The sequence below is a fragment of the Hyperoodon ampullatus genome (genome assembly GCF_949752795.1).
Source record: "Hyperoodon ampullatus genome assembly, chromosome: 7".
Taxonomy (NCBI): Eukaryota; Metazoa; Chordata; class Mammalia; order Artiodactyla; family Ziphiidae; genus Hyperoodon; species Hyperoodon ampullatus.
Window position 1 is genome coordinate 67,631,882 of NC_136920.1, and position 20,976 is coordinate 67,652,857.

The 20,976-nt window shown below is 38.0% G+C and overlaps 1 protein-coding gene across 1 annotated transcript in view; it reads left to right on the forward strand.

The window, feature by feature from the left end:
- Positions 1-20,976, forward strand: part of PARVA (parvin alpha) — a gene marked incomplete at both ends in the record, with an annotated part of 183,503 nt that overhangs the window by 125,634 nt on the left and 36,893 nt on the right. The window contains one exon of the mRNA XM_079707564.1: positions 13,966-14,106. Coding sequence (XP_079563690.1) covers positions 13,966-14,106 — 141 coding nt within the window. The remainder of the gene's footprint in view (positions 1-13,965; positions 14,107-20,976) is intronic.

A 20,976-nucleotide genomic window follows, 5' to 3' on the forward strand; every position in this document is an offset into this window, starting at 1 on the left:
CCTAAAGATGCCACAAGAAAACTACTAGAGCTAATCAATGAATTTGGTAAAGTTTCAGGATACAAAATTAATGCACAGAAATCTCTGGCTTTCCTATACACTAATGATGAAAAATCTGAAAGAGAAATTAAGGAAACATTACCATTGCAACAAAAAGAATAAAATACTTAGGAATAAACCTACCTAGGGAGACAAAAGACGTGTATGCAGAAGACTATAAGACACTGATAAAAGAAATTAAAGATAATACAAACAGATGGACAGATATACCATGTTCTTGGATTGGAAGAATCAATATTGTGAAAATGACTATACTACCGAAAGCAATCTACAGATTCAATGCAATCTCTATCAAATTACCAATGACATTTTTTACAGAACTAGAACAAAAAATCTTAAAATTTGTATGGAGACACAAAAGACCCCCAATAGCCAAAGCAGTCTTGAGGGATAAAAACGGAGCTAGAGGAAGCAGACTCCCTGACTTCAGACTATACTACAAAGCTACAGTAATCAAGACAATATGGTACTGGCACAAAAACAGAAATATAGATCAATGGAACAGGATAGAAAGCCCAGAGATAAACCCACGCACCTATGGTCAACTAGTCTATGACAAAGGAGGCAAAGATATACAGTGGAGAAAAGAAGTCTCTTCAATAAGTGGTGCTGGGAAAACTGGACAGCTACATGTAAAAGAATGAAATTAGAACACTCCCTAACACCATACACAAAAATAAACTTGAAATGGATTAAAGACCTAAATGTAAGACAGGACACTATAAAACTCTTAGAGGAAAACATAGGAAGAACACTCTTTGACATAAGTCACAGCAAGATCTTTTTTGATCCACCTCCTAGAGAAATGGAAATAAAAACAAAAATAAACAAATGGCACCTAATGAAACTTAAAAGGTTTTGCACAGCAAGGGAAACTACAAACAAGATGAAAAGACAACCCTCAGAATGGGAGAAAATTTTTGCAAATGAATCAACAGAAAAACGATTAATCTCCAGAATATATAAACAGCTCATGCTGCTCAATATTAAAAAAACAAACAACCTAATCCAAAAATGGGCAGAAGACCTAAATAGACATTTCTCCAAGGAAGACATACAGATGGCCAAGAAGCACATGAAAAGATGTTCAACATCACTAATTATTAGAGAAATGCAAATCAAAACTACAATGAGGTATCACCTCACACCAGTTAGAATGGGCATCATCAGAAAATCTACAAACAACAAATGCTGGAGAGGGTGTGGAGAAAAGGGAACCCTCCTGCACTGTCAGTGGGAATGTAAATTGATACAGCCACTATGGAGAACAGTATGGAGGTTCCTTAAAAAACTAAAAATAGAATTACCATATGACCCAGGAATCCCACTCCTGGGCATATACCCAGAGAAAACCATAATTCAAAAAGACACATGCACCACAATGTTCATTGCAGCACTATTTACAGTAGCCAGGACATGGAAGCAACCTAAGTGCCCACTGACAGACCAAATGGATAAAGAAGATGTAGTACATGTATACAATGGAATATTACTCAGACATAAAAAGGAATGAAATTGGGTAATTTGTAGAGACATGGATGGATCTAGAGACTGTCATAGAGAGTGAAGTAAGTCAGAAAGAGAAAAACAAATATTGTCTATTAACACATATATGTGGAATCTAGAAAAATGGTACAGATGAACTGGTTTGCAGGGCAGAAATTGAGATACAGATGAAGAGAACAAACATATGGACACCAAGGGGGGAAAGTGACGGGGGTGCGGGGTGGTGGTGTGATGAATTGGGAGATTGGGATTGAATATACAGTATTATGTATAAAATGGATAACTAATAAGAACCTGCTGTATAAAAAAATAAAATAAAATTCAAAAAAGAAAACTGTAATGAGGAGACTTTAAAAAAGAAATTATCTTTAAATTCTTAGCAACACTGAATGAAATTATTTAACTATGGGAATATTTGAGTAGATCTCTTAAATTTTGAGGGTTGAATATTTTAAAAATAATGTGAAGGGTAGAAATAGCAGAAGAGGGTCTCAAATCTTCTATCTTAAAATGTCATAAGATCGAAATAAGTGATGTAAGCTTACAAAATAGAGGCAACTGCATCTTATGTTACTTGCATACCCAGAGAATGTTAAAAACTCAAACAATAATAAGGGGATTTGGTAAGATGACTGTATTTAAGAAGAAAATTTGTAAGACAGCAGCATTTTTTTTAACCAGTAATAATCAGTTGGTAATACGTACATAAATACACACACACAGGATGTTTACTGCAACTTTATTACACATAGGGGAAAAGTATAATATAACCTGACTGCATATCTACAGGGGAATGGTTGAATAAGTTCTATAATATAAAATGCAGTTTTTTTAAAAGATTGAGTTATATCAATATGTATTGACATAGAAAGATACTCATGATATGTTTGAGTGAGACATATATTGAGACTAAAAAGTGAATAGAGAACATCAATGAAACTAATAGTTGATTCTTGTAAAAGATAAACAAAATGGACAAACCTTTAGCTAGACTCATCAAGAAAAAGGGAGAACTCAAATAAAATCAGAAATGATAGAGGAGACATTACAACTGATACCACAGAAATGCAAAGGATCATGAGATACTATTTTGAGTAATTATACACCAAAAACCTAGACAACCTAGAAAAAAATGGATAAATTACTAAAAATTACAACCTACCAAGATTGAAACATGATAAAACAGAAAATCTGAACAGACTGATTACTTGTAGGAAGATTGAATCAGTAATCAAAAAACCCCCCAACAAACAAAAGCCCAGGACCAGATGGCTTCACTGGTGAATGCTACCAAACATTTAAAGAAGAATTAATGCCAATCCTTTGAAGAAAGAGGAGGGAACACTTACAAACTTATTTTATGAGACCAGAATTATTCTGATACCAAAACCAGACAAGGACATCATAAGAAAAGAAAATTACAGGCCAATATCCTTGATGAACATAGATGCAAGAACCCTTAATTTGCTAAAATATTAGCAAACTGAATTCTACAATACATTAAAAGGATCGTACACATGGTCAAGTGTGATGTACTTATGGATGGAAGAATGGTTCAGCATCCACAAATCAATGTCATATACCACAATGACAAAATGAAGGATAAAAATCATAAGATATCTTAATAGATGTAAAAAAAAAAGCATTTGACAATTCAGCCTCCATTTATTATAAAAACTCTCAAAGTTGGTATAGAGGGAACATACCTCAACATAATAAAGGCCATATATGACAAACCCACAGCTAACATCATACTCAGTAGTGAAAAGCTGAAAGCTTTTCTTCTAAGATCAGGAACAAGACAAGGATGCTCACTCTAGAGACTTTTATTCAACATAATATTAGAAGTCCTAGTTCGGGCAATTAGGCAAGAAAAAAAAAGAAAAGGTATCCAAATCAGAAAGGAAAATGTAAAACTGTCACTATTTGCAAATGACATGATATTATATGTAGAAAACCCTAAAGACTCCACCAACAAACTGTTAGAACTAATAAATTAATTCAGTGAAGCTGCAGAATACAAAAATATACAAAAATCTGTTTTGTTTCTATACACTAGTAACAAACTATCAGAAAGAAATTAAGAAAACAATCCCATGTAAAATTACATCAAAAAAGAATAAAATGTCTAGGAATAAATTTAACCAAGGAGGTAAAAGACCCGTATCCTGAAAACTATAAGATACTGATGAAAGAAATTGAAGAAGACACAAATAGATGGAAAGATATTCCATAATAATGGATTAGAAGAATAAATATTATTTAAAATATCCATTCTACCCAAAGCAGTCTACACATTCAATGCAATTCCTATCAAAATCCCAATGGCATTTTTCACAGGTATGGAACAAACAGTCCTAAAATTTGCATGGAATAACAAAAGACCCCATATAGGCAAAGTAATCTTGAGAAAGAAGAACAAAGCTGGAGGAATCACATTCTCTGATTTCAAACTATATAACAGAGCTATAGTAATCAAAATAGTATAGTTTTGGCATTAAAAATAGACACACAGATCAATGGAACAGAATAGAGAGCCTAGAAATAAACTCACGGATAAATGGTCAATTAATTTACAACAAGGAGACGAGAATATACAATCTCTTCACCAAATGGTGCTGGGAAAACTGGACAGCCACATGCAAAAGAATGAAACTGGACCACTGTCTTACACCATACACAAAAATTAACTCAAAATAGATTTAAGACTTGAATGTAAGACCTGAAACCATAAAACTCCTGGAAGAAAACATAGGCAGTTAGTTCATTGACATAGGTCTTGGTGATGATTTTTTGGAGTTGACACCAGAAGCAAGGCAACAAAAGCAAAAATAAATAAGTGGGACTACATCAAACTAAAGAGTTCTGCACAACAAAGGAAAACATCAACAAAATGAAAAGGCAACCTGTGGAATGACAGAAAATAGTTACAAATCATATACCTGATAAGGGGTTAATATCCAAAATATATAAAGATCTCATACAACTCAATAACAAAAAAGCAAACAATCCAATTTTAAAATGTGCAGAGGAGCTGAATAGACATTTTTCCAAAGAAGACCTACAGATGGCCAACAGGTACATTAAAAGGCACTCAACATCATTAATTATAAGGACAATGGAAATCAAAACCACAATGAGGTATCACTTCACACCTGTTAGAATGGCTATTATCAAAAAGATAAGAAATAAGTGTTGGCAAGGATGTGGAAAAAGGGAACAGTTGTGTACTGTTGGTGGGAATGTAAATTGGTTCAGCCACTGTGGAAAACAGTGTGGAAGTTCCTCGAAAAATTAAAAATAGAACTACCATATGAACCAGCAATTCTACTTCTAGGTATTTATCCAAAGGAAATGAAAACACTAACTTGAAAAGATACTGAAACTCGCATGTTCATTGCATCATGAGCCAATGGCTTGGCTTTACAGTAGCCAAGATATGGAAGCAATCTAAGTGTCCATAATGAATGAATGGACAAAGAAAATGTGAGATATATAGAGATATATATAGATATATAGATATATATATACATACACAATGGAATATTATTTAACCATAAAAAGAAGGAAATCTTACCATTTGCAACAACACAATAGAACTCGAGGGCATTATGCTAAGTGAAATAAGTCAGAGAGAGAAAGACAAATACCTTATGATCTCACTTACATGTTGAAGCTAAACAAAACAAAACCAAAAATGAGTTCATAGATACAAAGAACAGATTGGTGGTTGCTGGAGGATGGGGAGTGGTGGATAAAATGGGTGAAGGTTGTCCAAAAGTACCAACAACAACAACGAAAAGAATGAGGTATATCCATATATATTGACATGGAAAGATATGATATGTGTTTAAATGGGGAAAAAACAGTAGCAGAAAAATATACACACTGTAATCTTATTTTTATTAACAGAGAGAATGAGAGAGAGAGAACTCTTTCTATTCTTGTGTGTATTATGAACATGAAGAGATACACCTAAAACTGTTAGTAAGTGTTACTTTGAGATAGTCTTTTTACTCAAATCCACATAATACTAATATCAATGCCTAAAATAATGTACCCAACAACAAAAATTAAATGCAAGAAGACAAATCCAAAGCATAATAACTAAAGTGGAAAATGTAAAGCAGAATTACATTTTCTAAAATATTAGTAATGCAGATAAATAAAGCAAAGCCATAGAAACTCTTCTCCTGAATAAGAAATGCCAGATGCTAAAAACAGAATTTTTTTTAATTTTAGGAAAAATGAATTATAACATTAGTATAATAAACTACTTAAAAATATTGATGGAAACAGAAAAAAATGAGTGTTGCAGTAGGTAATGTGTAAAATCCAATTTTTAAAAAACAAGAACAGAATGGACAATAGTGCAAGAAAAAGTTACTGACGTAGAAGACAGACTCAGAGACCTACCCTATTCACTGTAAGTAGTCCAAAGTCAGAGGAGGTTATAAATATGAAAATTCATAGGCAATGATATAATACAGCAGGTCTAGCAAATAAGTGGTTCTCATTGCTGCCACTCCTCCCCTCCCCACTTACTCAGCCCACTCCCAAGACAGTTGTCACTAATATATCCCAGCAGTCTTTCCCTTTGAGCCAAGATAAGGCTTCAGAAGTTTCCTTAACTGAGTACCTTGGGCAGCCTCTACCAATGGCCAGCATACCTCTACTAAACGCTGGTAGTTGCAGTGTAATATGAAAACTTGTCATTTCTTCAATAGGAGAGGATCCAAGGTAATAATTCATGGCCTGAAAATGGAAAAGGCACACAGTTTCTTTCAAAGGTTTAACATTCAAGAGAAAGACATTTAGATATATGCTTGTTAAATCCCTGAACTTTAGAAATAAAGAATGATGACATCAAGCAACTAAAGAAAAGAGAAAGATAACATTTCAGGCCATCACAGGTAGAATAGCTTGGGATCATCCTATCAAGACTACTGAAAAGAATTCTTAAATCCACAGAACCTACAGAAATTTTCCAGTGAGCAACCTTATCTTCAAAGAATTACTCAAGGGGCATTTGACTGGGATAAGCTAAAATTACTGAAAAATAAGATAATGTAAGCTATAGGGGAGCCATTGATGTATGTTGAAGTTTAATTTGTTTGTATGTCAGCCCTTAAAAATGAGGAGAAAAGACATTCTAAACATGTTTCTCCATGTTTTCATGGAGAAAAGACATTCTAAACATGTTTCAGAGAGTCAGTTCTATCAATCCTCGAATGAGTTGTGGAGGGTGGATTAGGTGACTCCAATAGCAGACAACATATTTCTCATTAGGGAATCCAGAATTGTTCTTTAAGATAAAAATGTAAATTTATACTAATAAAATGATTAGACTTTTTTTGCCTTTTAATATTAAGGGATTATGTCATTGCATACAAGAAGCATTGATTTTTATTGAATTTTTTTTATACAGCAGGTTCTTGTTAGTTATCTATTTTATACATGTTAGTGTATATATGTCAATCCCAATATCCCAATTCATCGCACCACCATCACCCCCACCCCCACTTTCCCCCCTTGGTGTCCATACGTTTGTTTTCTACATCTGTGTCTCTATTTCTGCCTTGCAAACTGGTTCATCTGTACCATGTTTCTAGATTCCACATACATGCGTTAATAGACGATATTTGTTTTTCTCTTTCTGACTTAACTTCACTCTGTATGACAGTCTCTAGGTGCATCCACATCTCTACAAATGACGCAGTTTCTTTCCTTTTTATGGCTGAGTAATATTCCATTGTATATATGTACCACATCTTTTTTATCCATTTGGTCTGGCAATGGGCATTTAGGTTGCTTTCATGACCTGGCTATTGTAAATAGTGCTGCAATGAACACTGGGGTGCATGTGTCTTTTTGAATTATGGTTTTCTCTGGGTATATGCCCAGTAGTGGGATTGCTGCATCATATGATAATTCTATTTTTAGTTTTTTAAAGCACCTCCACACTGTTCTCCATAGTGGCTGTATCAGTTTACATTCCCACCAACAGTGCAAGAGGGTTCCCTTTTCTCCACACCCTCTCCAGCATTTGTTGTTTGTAGATATTCTGATGATGTCCATTCTAACCAGTGTGAGGTGATACCTCATTGTAGGTTTGATTTGCATTTCTCTGATAGTGATGTTGAACAGCTTTTCATGTGCCTCTTGGCCATCTGTATGTCTTCCTGGAGAAATGTATACTTAGGTCTTCTGCCCATTTTTCGATTGGGTTGTTTTTTTAATATTGAGCTGCATGAGCTGTTTATATATTTTGGAGATTAATCCTTTGTCCATTCATTCGTTTGCAAATATTTTCTCCCATTCTGAGGGTTGTCTTTTTGTCTTGTTTGTAGTTTCCTTAGCTGTGCAAAAGCTTTTAAGTTTCATTAGGTCCCATTTGTTTATTTTTGTTTTTATTTCCATTTCTCTAGGAGATGGATCAAAAAAGATCTTGCTGTGATTTATGTCAAAGGGTGTTCTTCCTATGTTTTCTTCTAAGAGTTTTATAGTGTCCTGTCTTACATTTAGGTCTTTAATCCATTTCAAGTTTATTTTTGTGTATGGTGTTAGGGAGTGTTCTAATTTCATTCTTTTACATGTAGCTGTCCAGTTTTCCCAGCACCACTTATTGAAGAGACTTCTTTTCTCCATTGTATATATTTGCTTCCTTTGTCATAGATTAGTTGACCAAAGGTGTGTGGGTTTATCTCTGGGCTTTCTATCCTGTTCCATTGATCTATATTTCTGTTTTTGTGCCAGGACCATGTTATCTTGATTACTGTAGCTTTGTAGTATAGTCTGAAGTCAGGGAGCCCGATTCCTCCAGCTCCATTTTTTTCCCTCAAGACCGCTTTGGCTATTGGGGGTCTTTTGTGTCTCCATACAAATTTTAAGATTTTTTGTTCTAGTTCTGTAAAAAATGCCATTGGTAATTTGATAGACATTGCATTGAATCTGTAGATTGCTTTGGGTAGTGTAGTTATTTTCACAATATTTTTTTTTTTTTTTTTTTTTTTTGCGGTACGCGGGGCTGTCACTGCTGTGGCCTCTCCCGTTGCGGAGTACAGGCTCCGGATGCGCAGGCTCAGCGGCCATGGCTCACGGGCCCAGCCGCTCTGCGGCATTTGGGATCTTCCCAGACTGGGGCACAAACCCGTGTCCCCTGCATCGGCAGGCGGACTCTCAACCACTGCGCCACCAGGGAAGCCCTATTTTCACAATATTGATTCTTCCAATCCAAGAACATGGTATATCTCTCCATCTGTTTGTGTCATCTTTGATTTCTTTCATCAGTGTCTTATAGTTTTCTGAGTACAGGTCTTTTATCTCCTTAGGTAGGTTTATTCCTAGGTATTTTGTTCTTTTTGTTGCAGTGGTGAACAGGATTGTTTCCTTAATTTTTCTGTCTGATATTTTGTTGTTAGTGTATAGGAATGCAAGAGATTTCTGTGTGTTAATTTCATATCCTGCAACTTTACCAGATTCATTGATTAGCTCTAGTAGTTTTCTTGTGGCATCTTTAGGATTCTCTATGTATAGTGTCATGTCATCTGCAAACAGTGACAGTTTTACTTCTTCTTTTCCAGTTTGTATTCCTTTTATTTCTTTTTCTTCTCTGACTGCCGTGGCTAGGACTTCCAAAACTATGTTGAATAATAGTGGCTAGAGTGGACATCCTTCTCTTGTCCCTGTCTTGTTCCTGAAATTCTTTCGGTTTTTCACAGTTGAGAATGATGTTTGCTGTGGGTTTGTCATATATGGGCTTTATTATGTTGAGGTGGGTTCCCTCTATGCCCACTTTCTGGAGAAAAGTCAGCATAGAGATGCAGAAAAACTTTTGCTTTTGCAGTGATCATATGGTTTTTATTCTTCAATTTGTTCATATGGTGTATCACATTGATTGATTTGCATATATTGAAGAATCCTTGCATCCCTGGGATAAATCCCACTTGATCATGGTGTATGATCCTTTTACTGTGCTGTTGGATTCTGTTTGCTGGTATTTTGTTGAGGATTCTTTCATCTATATTCATCAGTGATATTGGTTGGTAATTTTCTTCTTTTGTAGTATCTTTGTCTGGTTTTGGTACCAGGGTGTTGGTGGCCTCAAAGAATGAGCTTGGGAGTGTTCCTTCCTCTGCAATTTTTTGGAAGAGTTTGAGAAGGATAGGTGTTAGCTCTTCTCTAGATGTTTGATAGAATTCACCTGTGAAGCCATCTGGTCCTGGACTTTTGTTTGTTGGAAGATTTTTAATCACAGTTTCAATTTCATTCCTTGTGATTGGTCTGTTCATATTTTCTATTTCTTCCTGGTTCAGTCTTGGATGGTTATACCTTTCTAATTATATGTCCATTTCTTCCAGGTTGTCCATTTTATTGGCATAGAGTTGTTTGTAGTAGTCTCTTAGGATTCTTTTTATTTCTGCAGTGTCTGTTGTACCTTCTTTTTCATTTCCAATTTTATTGATTTGAGTCCTCCCCCTCTTTTTCTTGATGAATCTGGCTAAAGGTTTATCAATTTTGTTTATCTTCTCTAAGAACCAGCTTGTAATTTTATTGCTCTTTGCTATTTTTTTCTGTGTTTCCATTTCATTTATTTCTGCTCTGATCTTTATGATTTCTTTCCTTCTACTAACTTTGGGTTTTGTTTGTTCTCTTTTCTCTAGTTCCTTTAGGTGTAAGGTTAGATTATTTGAAATTTTTCTTATTTCTTGAGGTAGGATTGTATTGCTATAAACTTCCCTCTTAGAACTACTTTTGCTACATCCTGTAGGTTTTGGATCATTGTGTTTTCATTGTCATTGTCTCTAGGTATTTTTTTATTTCCTCTTTGATTTCTCCAGTGATCTCTTGGTTATTTAGTAACATATTGTTTTGCCTCCACGTGTTTGTGTTTTTTTACATTTTTTTCACTGTAATTTATTTCTAATCTCATAGTGTTGTGGTCGGAAAAGATGCTTCGTGTGATTTCAGTTTTCTTAAATTTACTGAGGCTTGATTTGTGACCCAAGATGTGACCTGTCCTTGAGAATGTTTCATGTGCACTTGAGAAGAAAGTGTAATCTGTTGTTTTCAGATGGAATGTCCTATAAATATCAATTAAATCTATCTGGTCTATTGTGTCATTTAAAGCTTATGTTTCATTATTAATTTTCTGTCTGGGTGATCTGTCCATTGGTGTAAGTGAAGTGTTAAAGTCCCCCACTATTATTGTGGTACTGTTGATTTCCTCTTTTATAGCTGTTAGCATTTGCCTTATGTATTGAGGTGCTCCTGTTTTGGGTGCATATATATTTATAATTGTTTTGTCTTCTTCTTGGATTGATCCCTTGATCATTATGTAGTGTTCTTCCTTGTCTCTCATAACATTCTTTATTTTAAAGTCTATTTTATCTGATATGCATATTGCTACTCCAGTTTTCTTTTGATTTCCATTTGCATGGAATATCTTCTTCCATCCCCTCACTTTCAGCCTGTGTGTGTCCCTAGGTCTGAAGTGGGTCTCTTGTAGACAGCATATATATGGGTCCTGTTTTTGTATCCATTCAGCAAGCCTGTGTCTTTTGATTGGAGCATTTAATCCATTCACATTTAATGTAATTATCAATATGTATGTTCCTATTACCATTTTCTTAATTGTTTTGGGTTTTTGTAGGTCTTTTTCTTCTCTTGTGTTTCCCACTTAGAGAAGTTCCTTTAGCATTTGTTTTAGATCTGGTTTGGTGGTGCTGAATTCTTTTAGCTTTTGCTTATCTGTAAAGCTTTTGATTTCTCTTTTGAATCTGAATGAGATCCTTGCCTGGGAGAGTAATCTTGGTTGTGGGTTCTTCCCTTTCATCACTTTAAATATATCGTGCCTCTCCCTTCTGGCTTGTAGAATTTCTGCTAAGAAATCAGCTGTTAACCTTATGGGAGTTCCCTTCTGTGTTATTTGCCATTTTTCCCTTTTTGCTTTTAATAATTTGTCTTTAATTTTTGCCCATTTGATTACTATGTGTCTTGGTGTGTTTCTCCTTGTGTTTATCCTGCCTGGTTCTCTGCACTTCCTGGACTTGGGTGGCTATTTCCTTTCCCATGTTAGGGAAATTTTCGACTATAATCTCTTCAAATATTTTCTTGGGTCCTTTCTCTCTCTCTTCTCCTTCTGACACCCCTATAATGTGAATGTTGGTTCATTTAATGTTGTCCCAGAGGTCTCTTAGACTGTCCTCATTCCTTTTCACTCTTTTCTCTTTATTCTTTTCCATGGAAGAGAATTCCACCGTTCTGTCTTCCAGGTCACTTATCCATTCTTCTGCCTCAGTTATTCTACTATTGATTCCTTCTAGTGTATTTTTCATTTCAGTTATTGTATTGTTCATCTCTGTGTGTTTGTTCTTTAATTCTTCTAGGTGTTTGTTCTTTAATTCTTCCAGGTCTTTGTTAAACATTTCTTGCATCTTCTCGATCTTTGCCTCCATTCTTTTTCCAGGGCCCTGGATCATCTTCACTATCATTATTCTGAATTCTTTTTTTGAAAGGTTGCCTATCGCCACTTCATTTAGTTGTTTTTCTGGGGTTTTATCTTGTTCCTTCATCTGGTACATAGTCCTCTGCCTTTTCAGTTTGTCTGTCTTTCTGTGAATGTGGTTTTTGTTCCACAGGCTGCAGGATTGTAGTTCTTCTTGCTTCTGCTGTGTGTCCTCTGCTCATGAGGCTATCTAAGAGGCTTGTGCAAGCTTCCTGATGGAAGGGACTGGTGGTGGGTAGAGCTGGCTGTTCCTCTGTGGGCAGACCTCAGTAAAACTTTAATCTGCTTTTCTGCTGACGGGTGAGGCTGAGTTCCCTCCCTGTTGGTTGTTTGGCCTGAGGCGACCCAGCACTGGAGCCTATAGGCTCTTCAGTGGGGCTAATGGCGGACCTCGGGTGGGCTAATGCCAAGAAGTACTTCCCAGAACTTCTGCTGCCAGTGTCCTTGTCCCCATGGTGAGCCACAGCCACCCCCCACCTCTGCAGGAGACCCTCCAACACTAGCAGGTAGGTCTGGTTCAGTCTCCTGTGGGGTCACTGCTCCTTCCCCTGGGTCCTGATGCACACACTAGTTTGTGTGTGCCCTCCAAGAGTGGAGTCTCTGTTTCCCCCAGTCTTGTCGAAGTCCTCCAATCAAATCCCACTAGCCTTCAAAGTCTGATTCTCTGGGAATGGCTCCTCCCGTTGCTGGACCCCAAGGTTGGGAAGCTTGACGTGGGGCTCAGAACCTTCACTGCAGTGGGTGGACTTCTGTGGTATAATTGTTCTCCGGTTTGTGAGTCACCCCCCCAGCGGTTATGGGATTTGATTTTATTGTGATTGCACCCTTCCTACCATCTCATTGTGGCTTCTCCTTTGTCTTTGGATGTGGGGTATTTTTTTGGTGAGGTCCAGTGTCTTCCTGTCAATGATTGTTCAGCAGTTAGTTATGATTCCAGTGCTCTCTCAAGAAGGAGTGAGTGCACGTCCTTCTTCTCCGCCATCTTGAACCAATCCAGAACCATTGATTTTAAAACATACCAGTATAAGTACCACTCAAAGAGAAAAAAGTACTTCAATTAAACTATTACCCAATGCTTTCTTATTGCTTAGAATTTTTATGTTCTACTTTTTGAAATTGCTCTTGTAGGTTCTTTTTTAATTTGTTTTATTGAAGTATAGTTGATTTACAATGTTGTGGTAATTTCTGCTGTACAGCATCTTGTAGGCTTTTTGAGACATGGACGTGACCACACTACAAAGAGCTATGACCAAGTTCACACACATGGAAGCAGTGATAACTCTTATACCTTCCACCTGGCTGTTGGTAGTTGTAGGATGCCATCAATTTTAAGACATAGCCTGATTTCAGGGATGTTAAAATGTGAAAAGCGTGTACATTAGAATTAGTGAAATAGGACACATCAAATTAGTTACCTTCCAGGTGGGTTTAAAAGGAAAGGAGGTTCTTAAGACATAAATATGATTCAACAGGACACATATTGTACTATAGGAGTGTTCAAAACACCTTGGATAAGGACTTGACCACTGCCCAGGCAAGCACGAAGCCTTTCCAGTCAGGGCACAGGAATGTCTTTGGAGAAGAAGACAGAGGTGAAAAGAAGAGGGAAAACTTCAGAATGAGGAAAAAGAGCTCAAATGTGACAAGCTGGGTTAAATGCCCTCCTTCTATGATCCTGGGATCTTATAATTTGGGGCTTCAAGACACAATCACAAGGTTTTCACAGTACATACTGGCACCACCAGTGCCACCACCAGACGAGGAGGGGAGAGCAGCGTCCCTCACATACTAGGTGCTCAGTATGGTGAGTGAGTGAGTGAATGTGTGAGTGCATGGGTTAGGTCTGTCTGTGGCAAAGGTAACAGCTGTTCTCTTTTCCCTTGTCACCCTAGAGAAACTTGAGAGTGAGAAGCTGAACGTCGCTGAGGTCACCCAGTCAGAGATTGCCCAGAAGCAAAAGCTGCAGACTGTCCTGGAGAAGATCAATGAAACCCTGAAACTTCCTCCCAGGAGCATCAAGTGGAATGTAGACAGTGAGTTTTGCAAAGGAAGATGGGACTGTTACATGATGTGGTTCCTACCGTGGAGCTTCCCCAGGAAGCTGCATCATAAGCTGGGAGGCCCCGGGTGGGTGCAAACTCATTTATCTCTGAGCGAGATATGCCTTTCCTTAGAAAGGAAGCTCATCATCCACATCTAAGGAAAGCTGAGAAAAATAGCAAAATGTCAAAATCTAGTGTGCCTTTTCTGTAAAAGGCTCTCTGTAGGAACCTCATGTGAGATTGGTGGAGAAGGAAGCTCCTATTCATTGAGCTACTTCTGAATCTCAGCACAACCTTTTGAAAAAGCTCCTGTCTCCAGCTTGTTGAAGCTCTGGGAAGTGGAGATGCCTAGTTCAGGCAGCTGAGAAGTGGGGAGCAAGGACTTGGGTCTGTTCCAGTGCCCACGCCCTTCCTCTCACCCCCTTACTGCCCAGAGGGAGCAAAGATATGGCTAAGAGCGTAGGCAATGGAATGGGATTTTAAAATTCAGGTTTTCATGCTAGTGTAGCTCAAAGATCTCAGAAAGTATAAACCGTTCATTCTTTTGCTGCCTCAAGGGCCTGGCTAATATGGACTTAATTGAGTCCATATCAGAGTCAACATGGAATCAACATATTTGGGCGAATCCAGTAGCAACAACCTGTTGCCCATCGGGAGCCCAAAGTTGTTTTGTTCCTTGTAGTAGATAAAAATATGGATTTAGATTAATAAAATGACTGAGATTGTGTTTCCTGCCTTTAAGTATTAAGGGGTTGAGTATTATATCTTATTGCATCTGATGTATACAGCGTAAAATGGACATCTTCCCCCCACACCAAAAAAAAAAAAAAAAGAACACCTTTCAGACTTGGGAAAGAAAAGGGAATCTTCAGCTTTCCAAGTTAGAGACCCAGCAGCTGCCAATGGCAATCTCTTCAGCAGGTTCCTAACACCCACCATCGAGGCGAGACGCCAAGCACCTCCTTCAGCACAATGACACCTTCGCTTGCACAGTGTGAAAAGCTGCCTCTAGCAGCACGCTGGGAACAGGGCATCCTCTGTGGAGCAGAGGAGACACCTGAGGGCGGGAGGAGGGGAGGCCATGGCTCTGGGCCCTAGATGCTGCCCCGTGTCCCAGGAATGCTAATAGAGTTCAGCAGGGGAGGGAAAAAGGGGCTGATCACTAGTTTAGGAAATGTATCTGCATTCTGGAAGTCCATAATAGTAATAAGCATTAAAGTCCTCTGATGGTGACCTCTGCTTAGTTTTGTTTGATCCTACTTCCCACTCCCTTGAGTATGGACCATCTCTATATACCACTCCAAAACAAAATCCCTTTTATCTTTCTTTTTTTTAATTGAATTATCGTTGATTTACCACCTAATGTTCTGTTAATTTCTGCTGTACAGCAAAGTGACTCAGCTATACATATATACACATTCTTTTACAAATTCTTTTCCATTATGGTTTATCACAGGATATTGAATATAGTTCCCTGTGCTATACAGTAAGACCTTGTTGTTTCAAAACACCTTTTCATTTAACATGGAACCCAATTTGGGAAATAGGAAGAACGGAATTGTTTTGTTTGTTTTTAGACAACAGAAATTTATTTGCTCAGAGTCCTGGAAGCCACAAGTCTGAGATGAAGGTGTTGGTAGGTTGGTTCCTTCTGAGGGCTGCAAGGGAAGGATCTGTTATAGGCCTCTCTCCTTAGCTCTCAGAGGGCTAATTTCTTGCTGTATGTCTTCACATCATCTTCCTTCTATGCATGTCTCTGTGTCCAAATTTTCCCTATTTTATAAGGACACTTGTCATATTGGATTAGGGGCTCACCCTACTCCAATATGACCTCATCTTAACTAATCACGTCTGCAATGATTTTACAAATAAGGTCACATTCAGAGGGACTGGAGGTTAGGACTTCAACATATGAATTTGGGGCTGGGGGTCGCATATCAACCCATAACATCTGATTGGTCTCCCACTTACCTCTCCAGCCACACATATACTTCATGCTTTCTCAGCCTCTCTTCGTCATCCATACACTGGCCTCATTTAAATGGGCCACAATATTCCCACCTTTCTAGAACCATTTCTGGAAGATATTTCCTTGATCTGAAACATTCCTCATCCCATCATCCCCACCCCCAAACCATTTTGCCTGCCTTAAAAATGGAGTTTTTTAAAGCCACATCAGGACCATTGTCTTCAGTGGCTTTGAATGATTTGTTTTGGGTTTGCATTCACTTTCTTTTTTTTTTCTTTTTTTTTTTTTTTTTGCAGTATGTGGGCCTCTCAATGTTGTGGCCTCTTCCGTTGTGGAGCACAGGCTCCAGATGCACAGGCTCAGCGGCCATGGCTTACGGGCCCAGCCGCTCCGTGGCATGTGGGATCTTCCCGGACCGGGGCACGAACCCATGTCCCCTGCATCGGCAGGCGGACTCTCAACCACTGAGCCACGAGGGAAGCCCCACTTTCATTTCTTATGGGAAAATGTGTAGGAGTAAAATAATCACCTGTATTATCACTCTCATCTGGCTGTTTTCGTTTTTTGGCATTACCGTCCACATCAATGCATATTTTTTCATATTTTTACTTGATGAAGGTATATACAAACTCACTTTGTCTTAAGGTTACATCATACACATCTTCTATATTCACATGTGGTCTTTGTAGTTATAATTTTTGATAGCTGCTCTATTTCCTGGGGTAGATATTCCATAGTTAACTTAAACCCTATGCTGACATTTATCCTTTTAGGATGTTTTTCAGCTTATTGCTAATATCAGACAGGGTCGAGTTAAATGTTATGTTGTGACTCTTTTTGCTTCTCTTGAATTACTCTCGTCAGATAGGTTTTTAGAACTTAGAGGAATTACTAGGTCAGAGGGAATAATTATCTCAGTGGCCAGCTCCCCGTGATGTCTCAGGGCTTCAGGCAGCAGTGGTTTCTGTGATAAGGAATGCAGCAGGTGCAACTCCAGGGCAGGCTCGGACACCTCCTCTCTCGGTTATCTTTCCTGGCTGTTTCTGGGAACATCGTGTCATCTTTCCACTCAGGAAAAGGGTGTCAGAGACAGCTGCTGAGTTCCCAAGGTCCTTGATCCAGGGTTTTAGGGAGTTCTTCCTTTTCTATTTTTTTTTAATTAGCAACAATAATTTTCATTATTGAAAACTTAGAAAATACAGATCAATTAAAAGAGATTTAAATAACATCTAACGTATTTATGGTGCTTGTATGCCTTGTACTAATCTAAACATTTTACATATTTTGATCATTGCAATCTTCATTCAGCCATCTGAGGTAAGAACTGTACTGTCCCCATTTTACAGATGGGAAAGTCAAGGCACAGAGAGGTTAAGAAACAGTGAATGTCAGCTTCCTGAGGGCAAGGATTTTTTTCTCTTTGCTACTGTATCCCTAAAACCTGGAAAAGTGACTGGCAATATTAAGCACAAAACTATTTGCTAAAGAAGTGTCATTGTCCAAGGTCACACGGGGTTGGGGGGAGGGGGGAGTGGTGGAGCCAGGAATGAGACCCAGAGAGTCTGGCTGCAGAGCCTGTGTACTAAGCCCATACATACTGCCCTCATGAGCTGCCTATCAGATACAGGCATTGTCAGCCTTATGGTGTGTTGCTTCAGGTCGTGTGTGTGTGTGTGTGTGTGTGTGTGTGTGTGTGTGTGTGTGTGTGTGTAAGAAATAAATATATCAATAAATGTGTGTATATACTTATATATAAAATATATTTTCTTATTTTTATGAAGATGGTATCAACCTGTATATCTTATTTAGAGATGTATAGCTTTACAGATCATACTTCTATATGTCACTTTTAATATTCTATGACATAGATTGGGTATATCATAATTTACTTAAGTAACGAAAGATTTTAAGATTTTTTCCCATTTTTTCACTAATATCAATACAGCCTGATGAGTTCTTTCTGCTCATAGACATAATTACTTCTTAAGGATGAATACCTAGGAGTGGTAGTTTAGGGTCAAAGAATATGTACATTTTAAGGTCCTATCACATATTGTCAAATTGCCTCCCCCAAAATTGTACCAGTTTCTGTTTCCACCACAATTCAAGTTTGGAGGACTGCTTCTAACTCAACAGCTCCTTTGAAATGGTCTCCCAGCACTGGAGTGACCCTCTTAGCACAGTGGCTGCAGGGCCCATTTTATACAGCGGAGTCTTGGCTTCTCAACCCTGCTGTCATTCTGCATGTTTTCATCCTGACTGGAGTGCAGGAGCACAGTGGCCCTGGGTTCTGCCTGGCATCAGGGAGAAGACTCCCAGGAGATGTGCTGAGAGATGGCAATGATGAGAGTGCCCAGATATGCAAAGGTAGTTAGAAGTTTTCTTAACTGAAAAGATAACATGTCTTTATTCGAAAGAAACATTTGAAACAGGAAAAAAAGATCTTTCAACTAAAGCAGAACTATTTTCTTTTTTTTTTTTTTTAAACTTTCCAAGTCTTGGCCACAAGTACATTTGTGTGTGTGTGTGTGTGTGCGTGTGCATATTTGTGTATGTATGTGCATGTGTATGTATATTTATATATATGTATATATGTGTATATATATACAAATATATGTGTATTTATATGTGCATAAATCCATGAATGTATATATTTACATTATTTCTAGTTCTCTTTAACATAATATTAATATTTATAGCTACATTGTCTTAATGATTTTCAGTGCATGCAAACTATTTCATTATGTGAATGTACCAAAATTTATTAAAGCAGTGACTATTAAACCATGCTTGGCCCAACCTAGGGATTTGCAAGGAAAAACTCAGGCATCATTGAGGAGAAGAGAAGCAGCTGTGGGTGGGCTGTAGTTAGGACAAAGGGACCAGAGCAGTTGCACTGGTTTTTATCAGGTTTGCCTAATGGTTTTTAGAACAAAGGATTTCTCTGCTTAATTTTTAAAAATTTGAAAACCACTGGTCAACCATCATCTTTCATTTGGATATATGTGTTTCAGATTTTTTTAATGATATATTACACAATAATTAACATCTTTTTTTTCTTTTCCATTATGGTTTGTTACAGGATATCAAATATAGTTCCCTGTGCTATACAGTAGGACTTTGTTGTTTATCCATTCTATATATAATAATTTGCGTATGCTAATCCAAAACTCCCAATCCATCCCTCCCCTACCCACCCTCCCCCTTGGCAACCACAAGTCTGTTCTCTAAGTCTGTGAGTCTGTTTCTGTTTCATAGATAAGTTCATTTGTGTCATATTTTAGATTCCACATATAAGTAATATCATATGGTATTCGTCTTTCTCTTTCTGACTTCACGTAGTATGACAATCTCTAGGTCCAGCCATGTTGCTGCAAATGGCATTATTTCATTCTTTTTTATGTATGAGTAGTATTCCATTGTGTGTGTGTGTGTGTGTATGTACACACACACACACACACTATAGCTTCTTTATCCATTCATCTATTGATACGCATTTAGGTTTTTTCTATGTCTTGACTATTGTAAATAGTGCTGCTATGAATATAGGGGTGCATGTATCTTTTCAAATTATAGTTTTATCTGGATATATGCCCAGGAATGGGATTGCAGGATCATATGGGAACTCCATAGTTAGGTTTTTGAGGAACCTCCATACTGTTCTCCATAGTGATGGCACCAATTTACATTCCCACCAACAGTGTAGGAGGGTTCCCTTTTCTCTACACCCTCTCCAGCATTTATTAATTAACATCTTTTTATACATAGCATGTATGTCTGTGAGAGAGAGAGAGAGAAAGAAACTGTGTAATTATTTCTCTTGAAACAATACCCAGGAGGACAGAGCACTGATTGAAAGAGTCTGACATCTGTATGGTGCCTGCAACATAGCTCTTACTTTGCTTACGAAGACAGTCAAGGTAACATACAGTGTCACCAGTGTGTGAGAACAACCTTTCTGACCACTGCTTTTCCAGCATTATGTTTTGTCATTAAAGGGGAGAGGTAGCAAATATCCTTACAACCCTCAGTGACGGGACTGATGCAGTGGCAGTTCTGACCAGAAGAGCAAACCCTGTTTTTGCCTCTGTCCATCATGTCAGTGGGTCAGTCCATGCCAGGTGCCTTTTTTGAGGCTATAACTGTGGGTGACACTTAGTTGGCAAAGCCCAAAAGCCCAGAAGTAAACAGTTCTTCTGTAAGGCTACGAGTTAGGAGCAGTTCATCTGCTATTTGATGGTGGCATTGAGCTGCTGTTCATAGTCAGTGGAAAACCTTCTTTGAAGCAGCAGTGATAACAGGAAACTCTAGTGAGTCCCCAAGGATTATCTGGATCATTTCCTTTTCTTGGTGATTTCTCAAAGCTTCTGTTAGAGTGGATTCATTGATCCCAGGGCAGACAGAATGACACCCTAATAATGGGCCCAGTTCATGCTAACTACAGAAAATGGACAATTTTTTGCTCTTTCCTTAAATGCCCCCTGTAATGAGAGCCATAATGCTGGTAGGACGGTGAAGGCAGGTAAAGTATCTGGGGACTCTTCCCTTTTATGAAAGAAAGGGGAGAAAGTTGATATTAATTGCCCAGATGCCAGGTACTTTCTCATAAGTGATCATAGAAAATATCAATCATTCCTAGGCATTGCTATGTACTAGGAGCTTTGCCAACATTATGTCTGGAAATTCTTACTACCCATATTTCTGCATGGGTACTGTTATCCCCATGTGGAAGGTGGAGCAGACTGAGGCTCAGGGACCTTAAGTGGCCTACCTAAGGTCATATACTCAGTAAATAAATGGTAGAGTTGTCAAGTCAGAACTCAAGCTCCCGTTGGCCAACACTGTGTGTGCCTGATACATCACAGTCTTTTTCTCCTCTCATCTACTGAGAA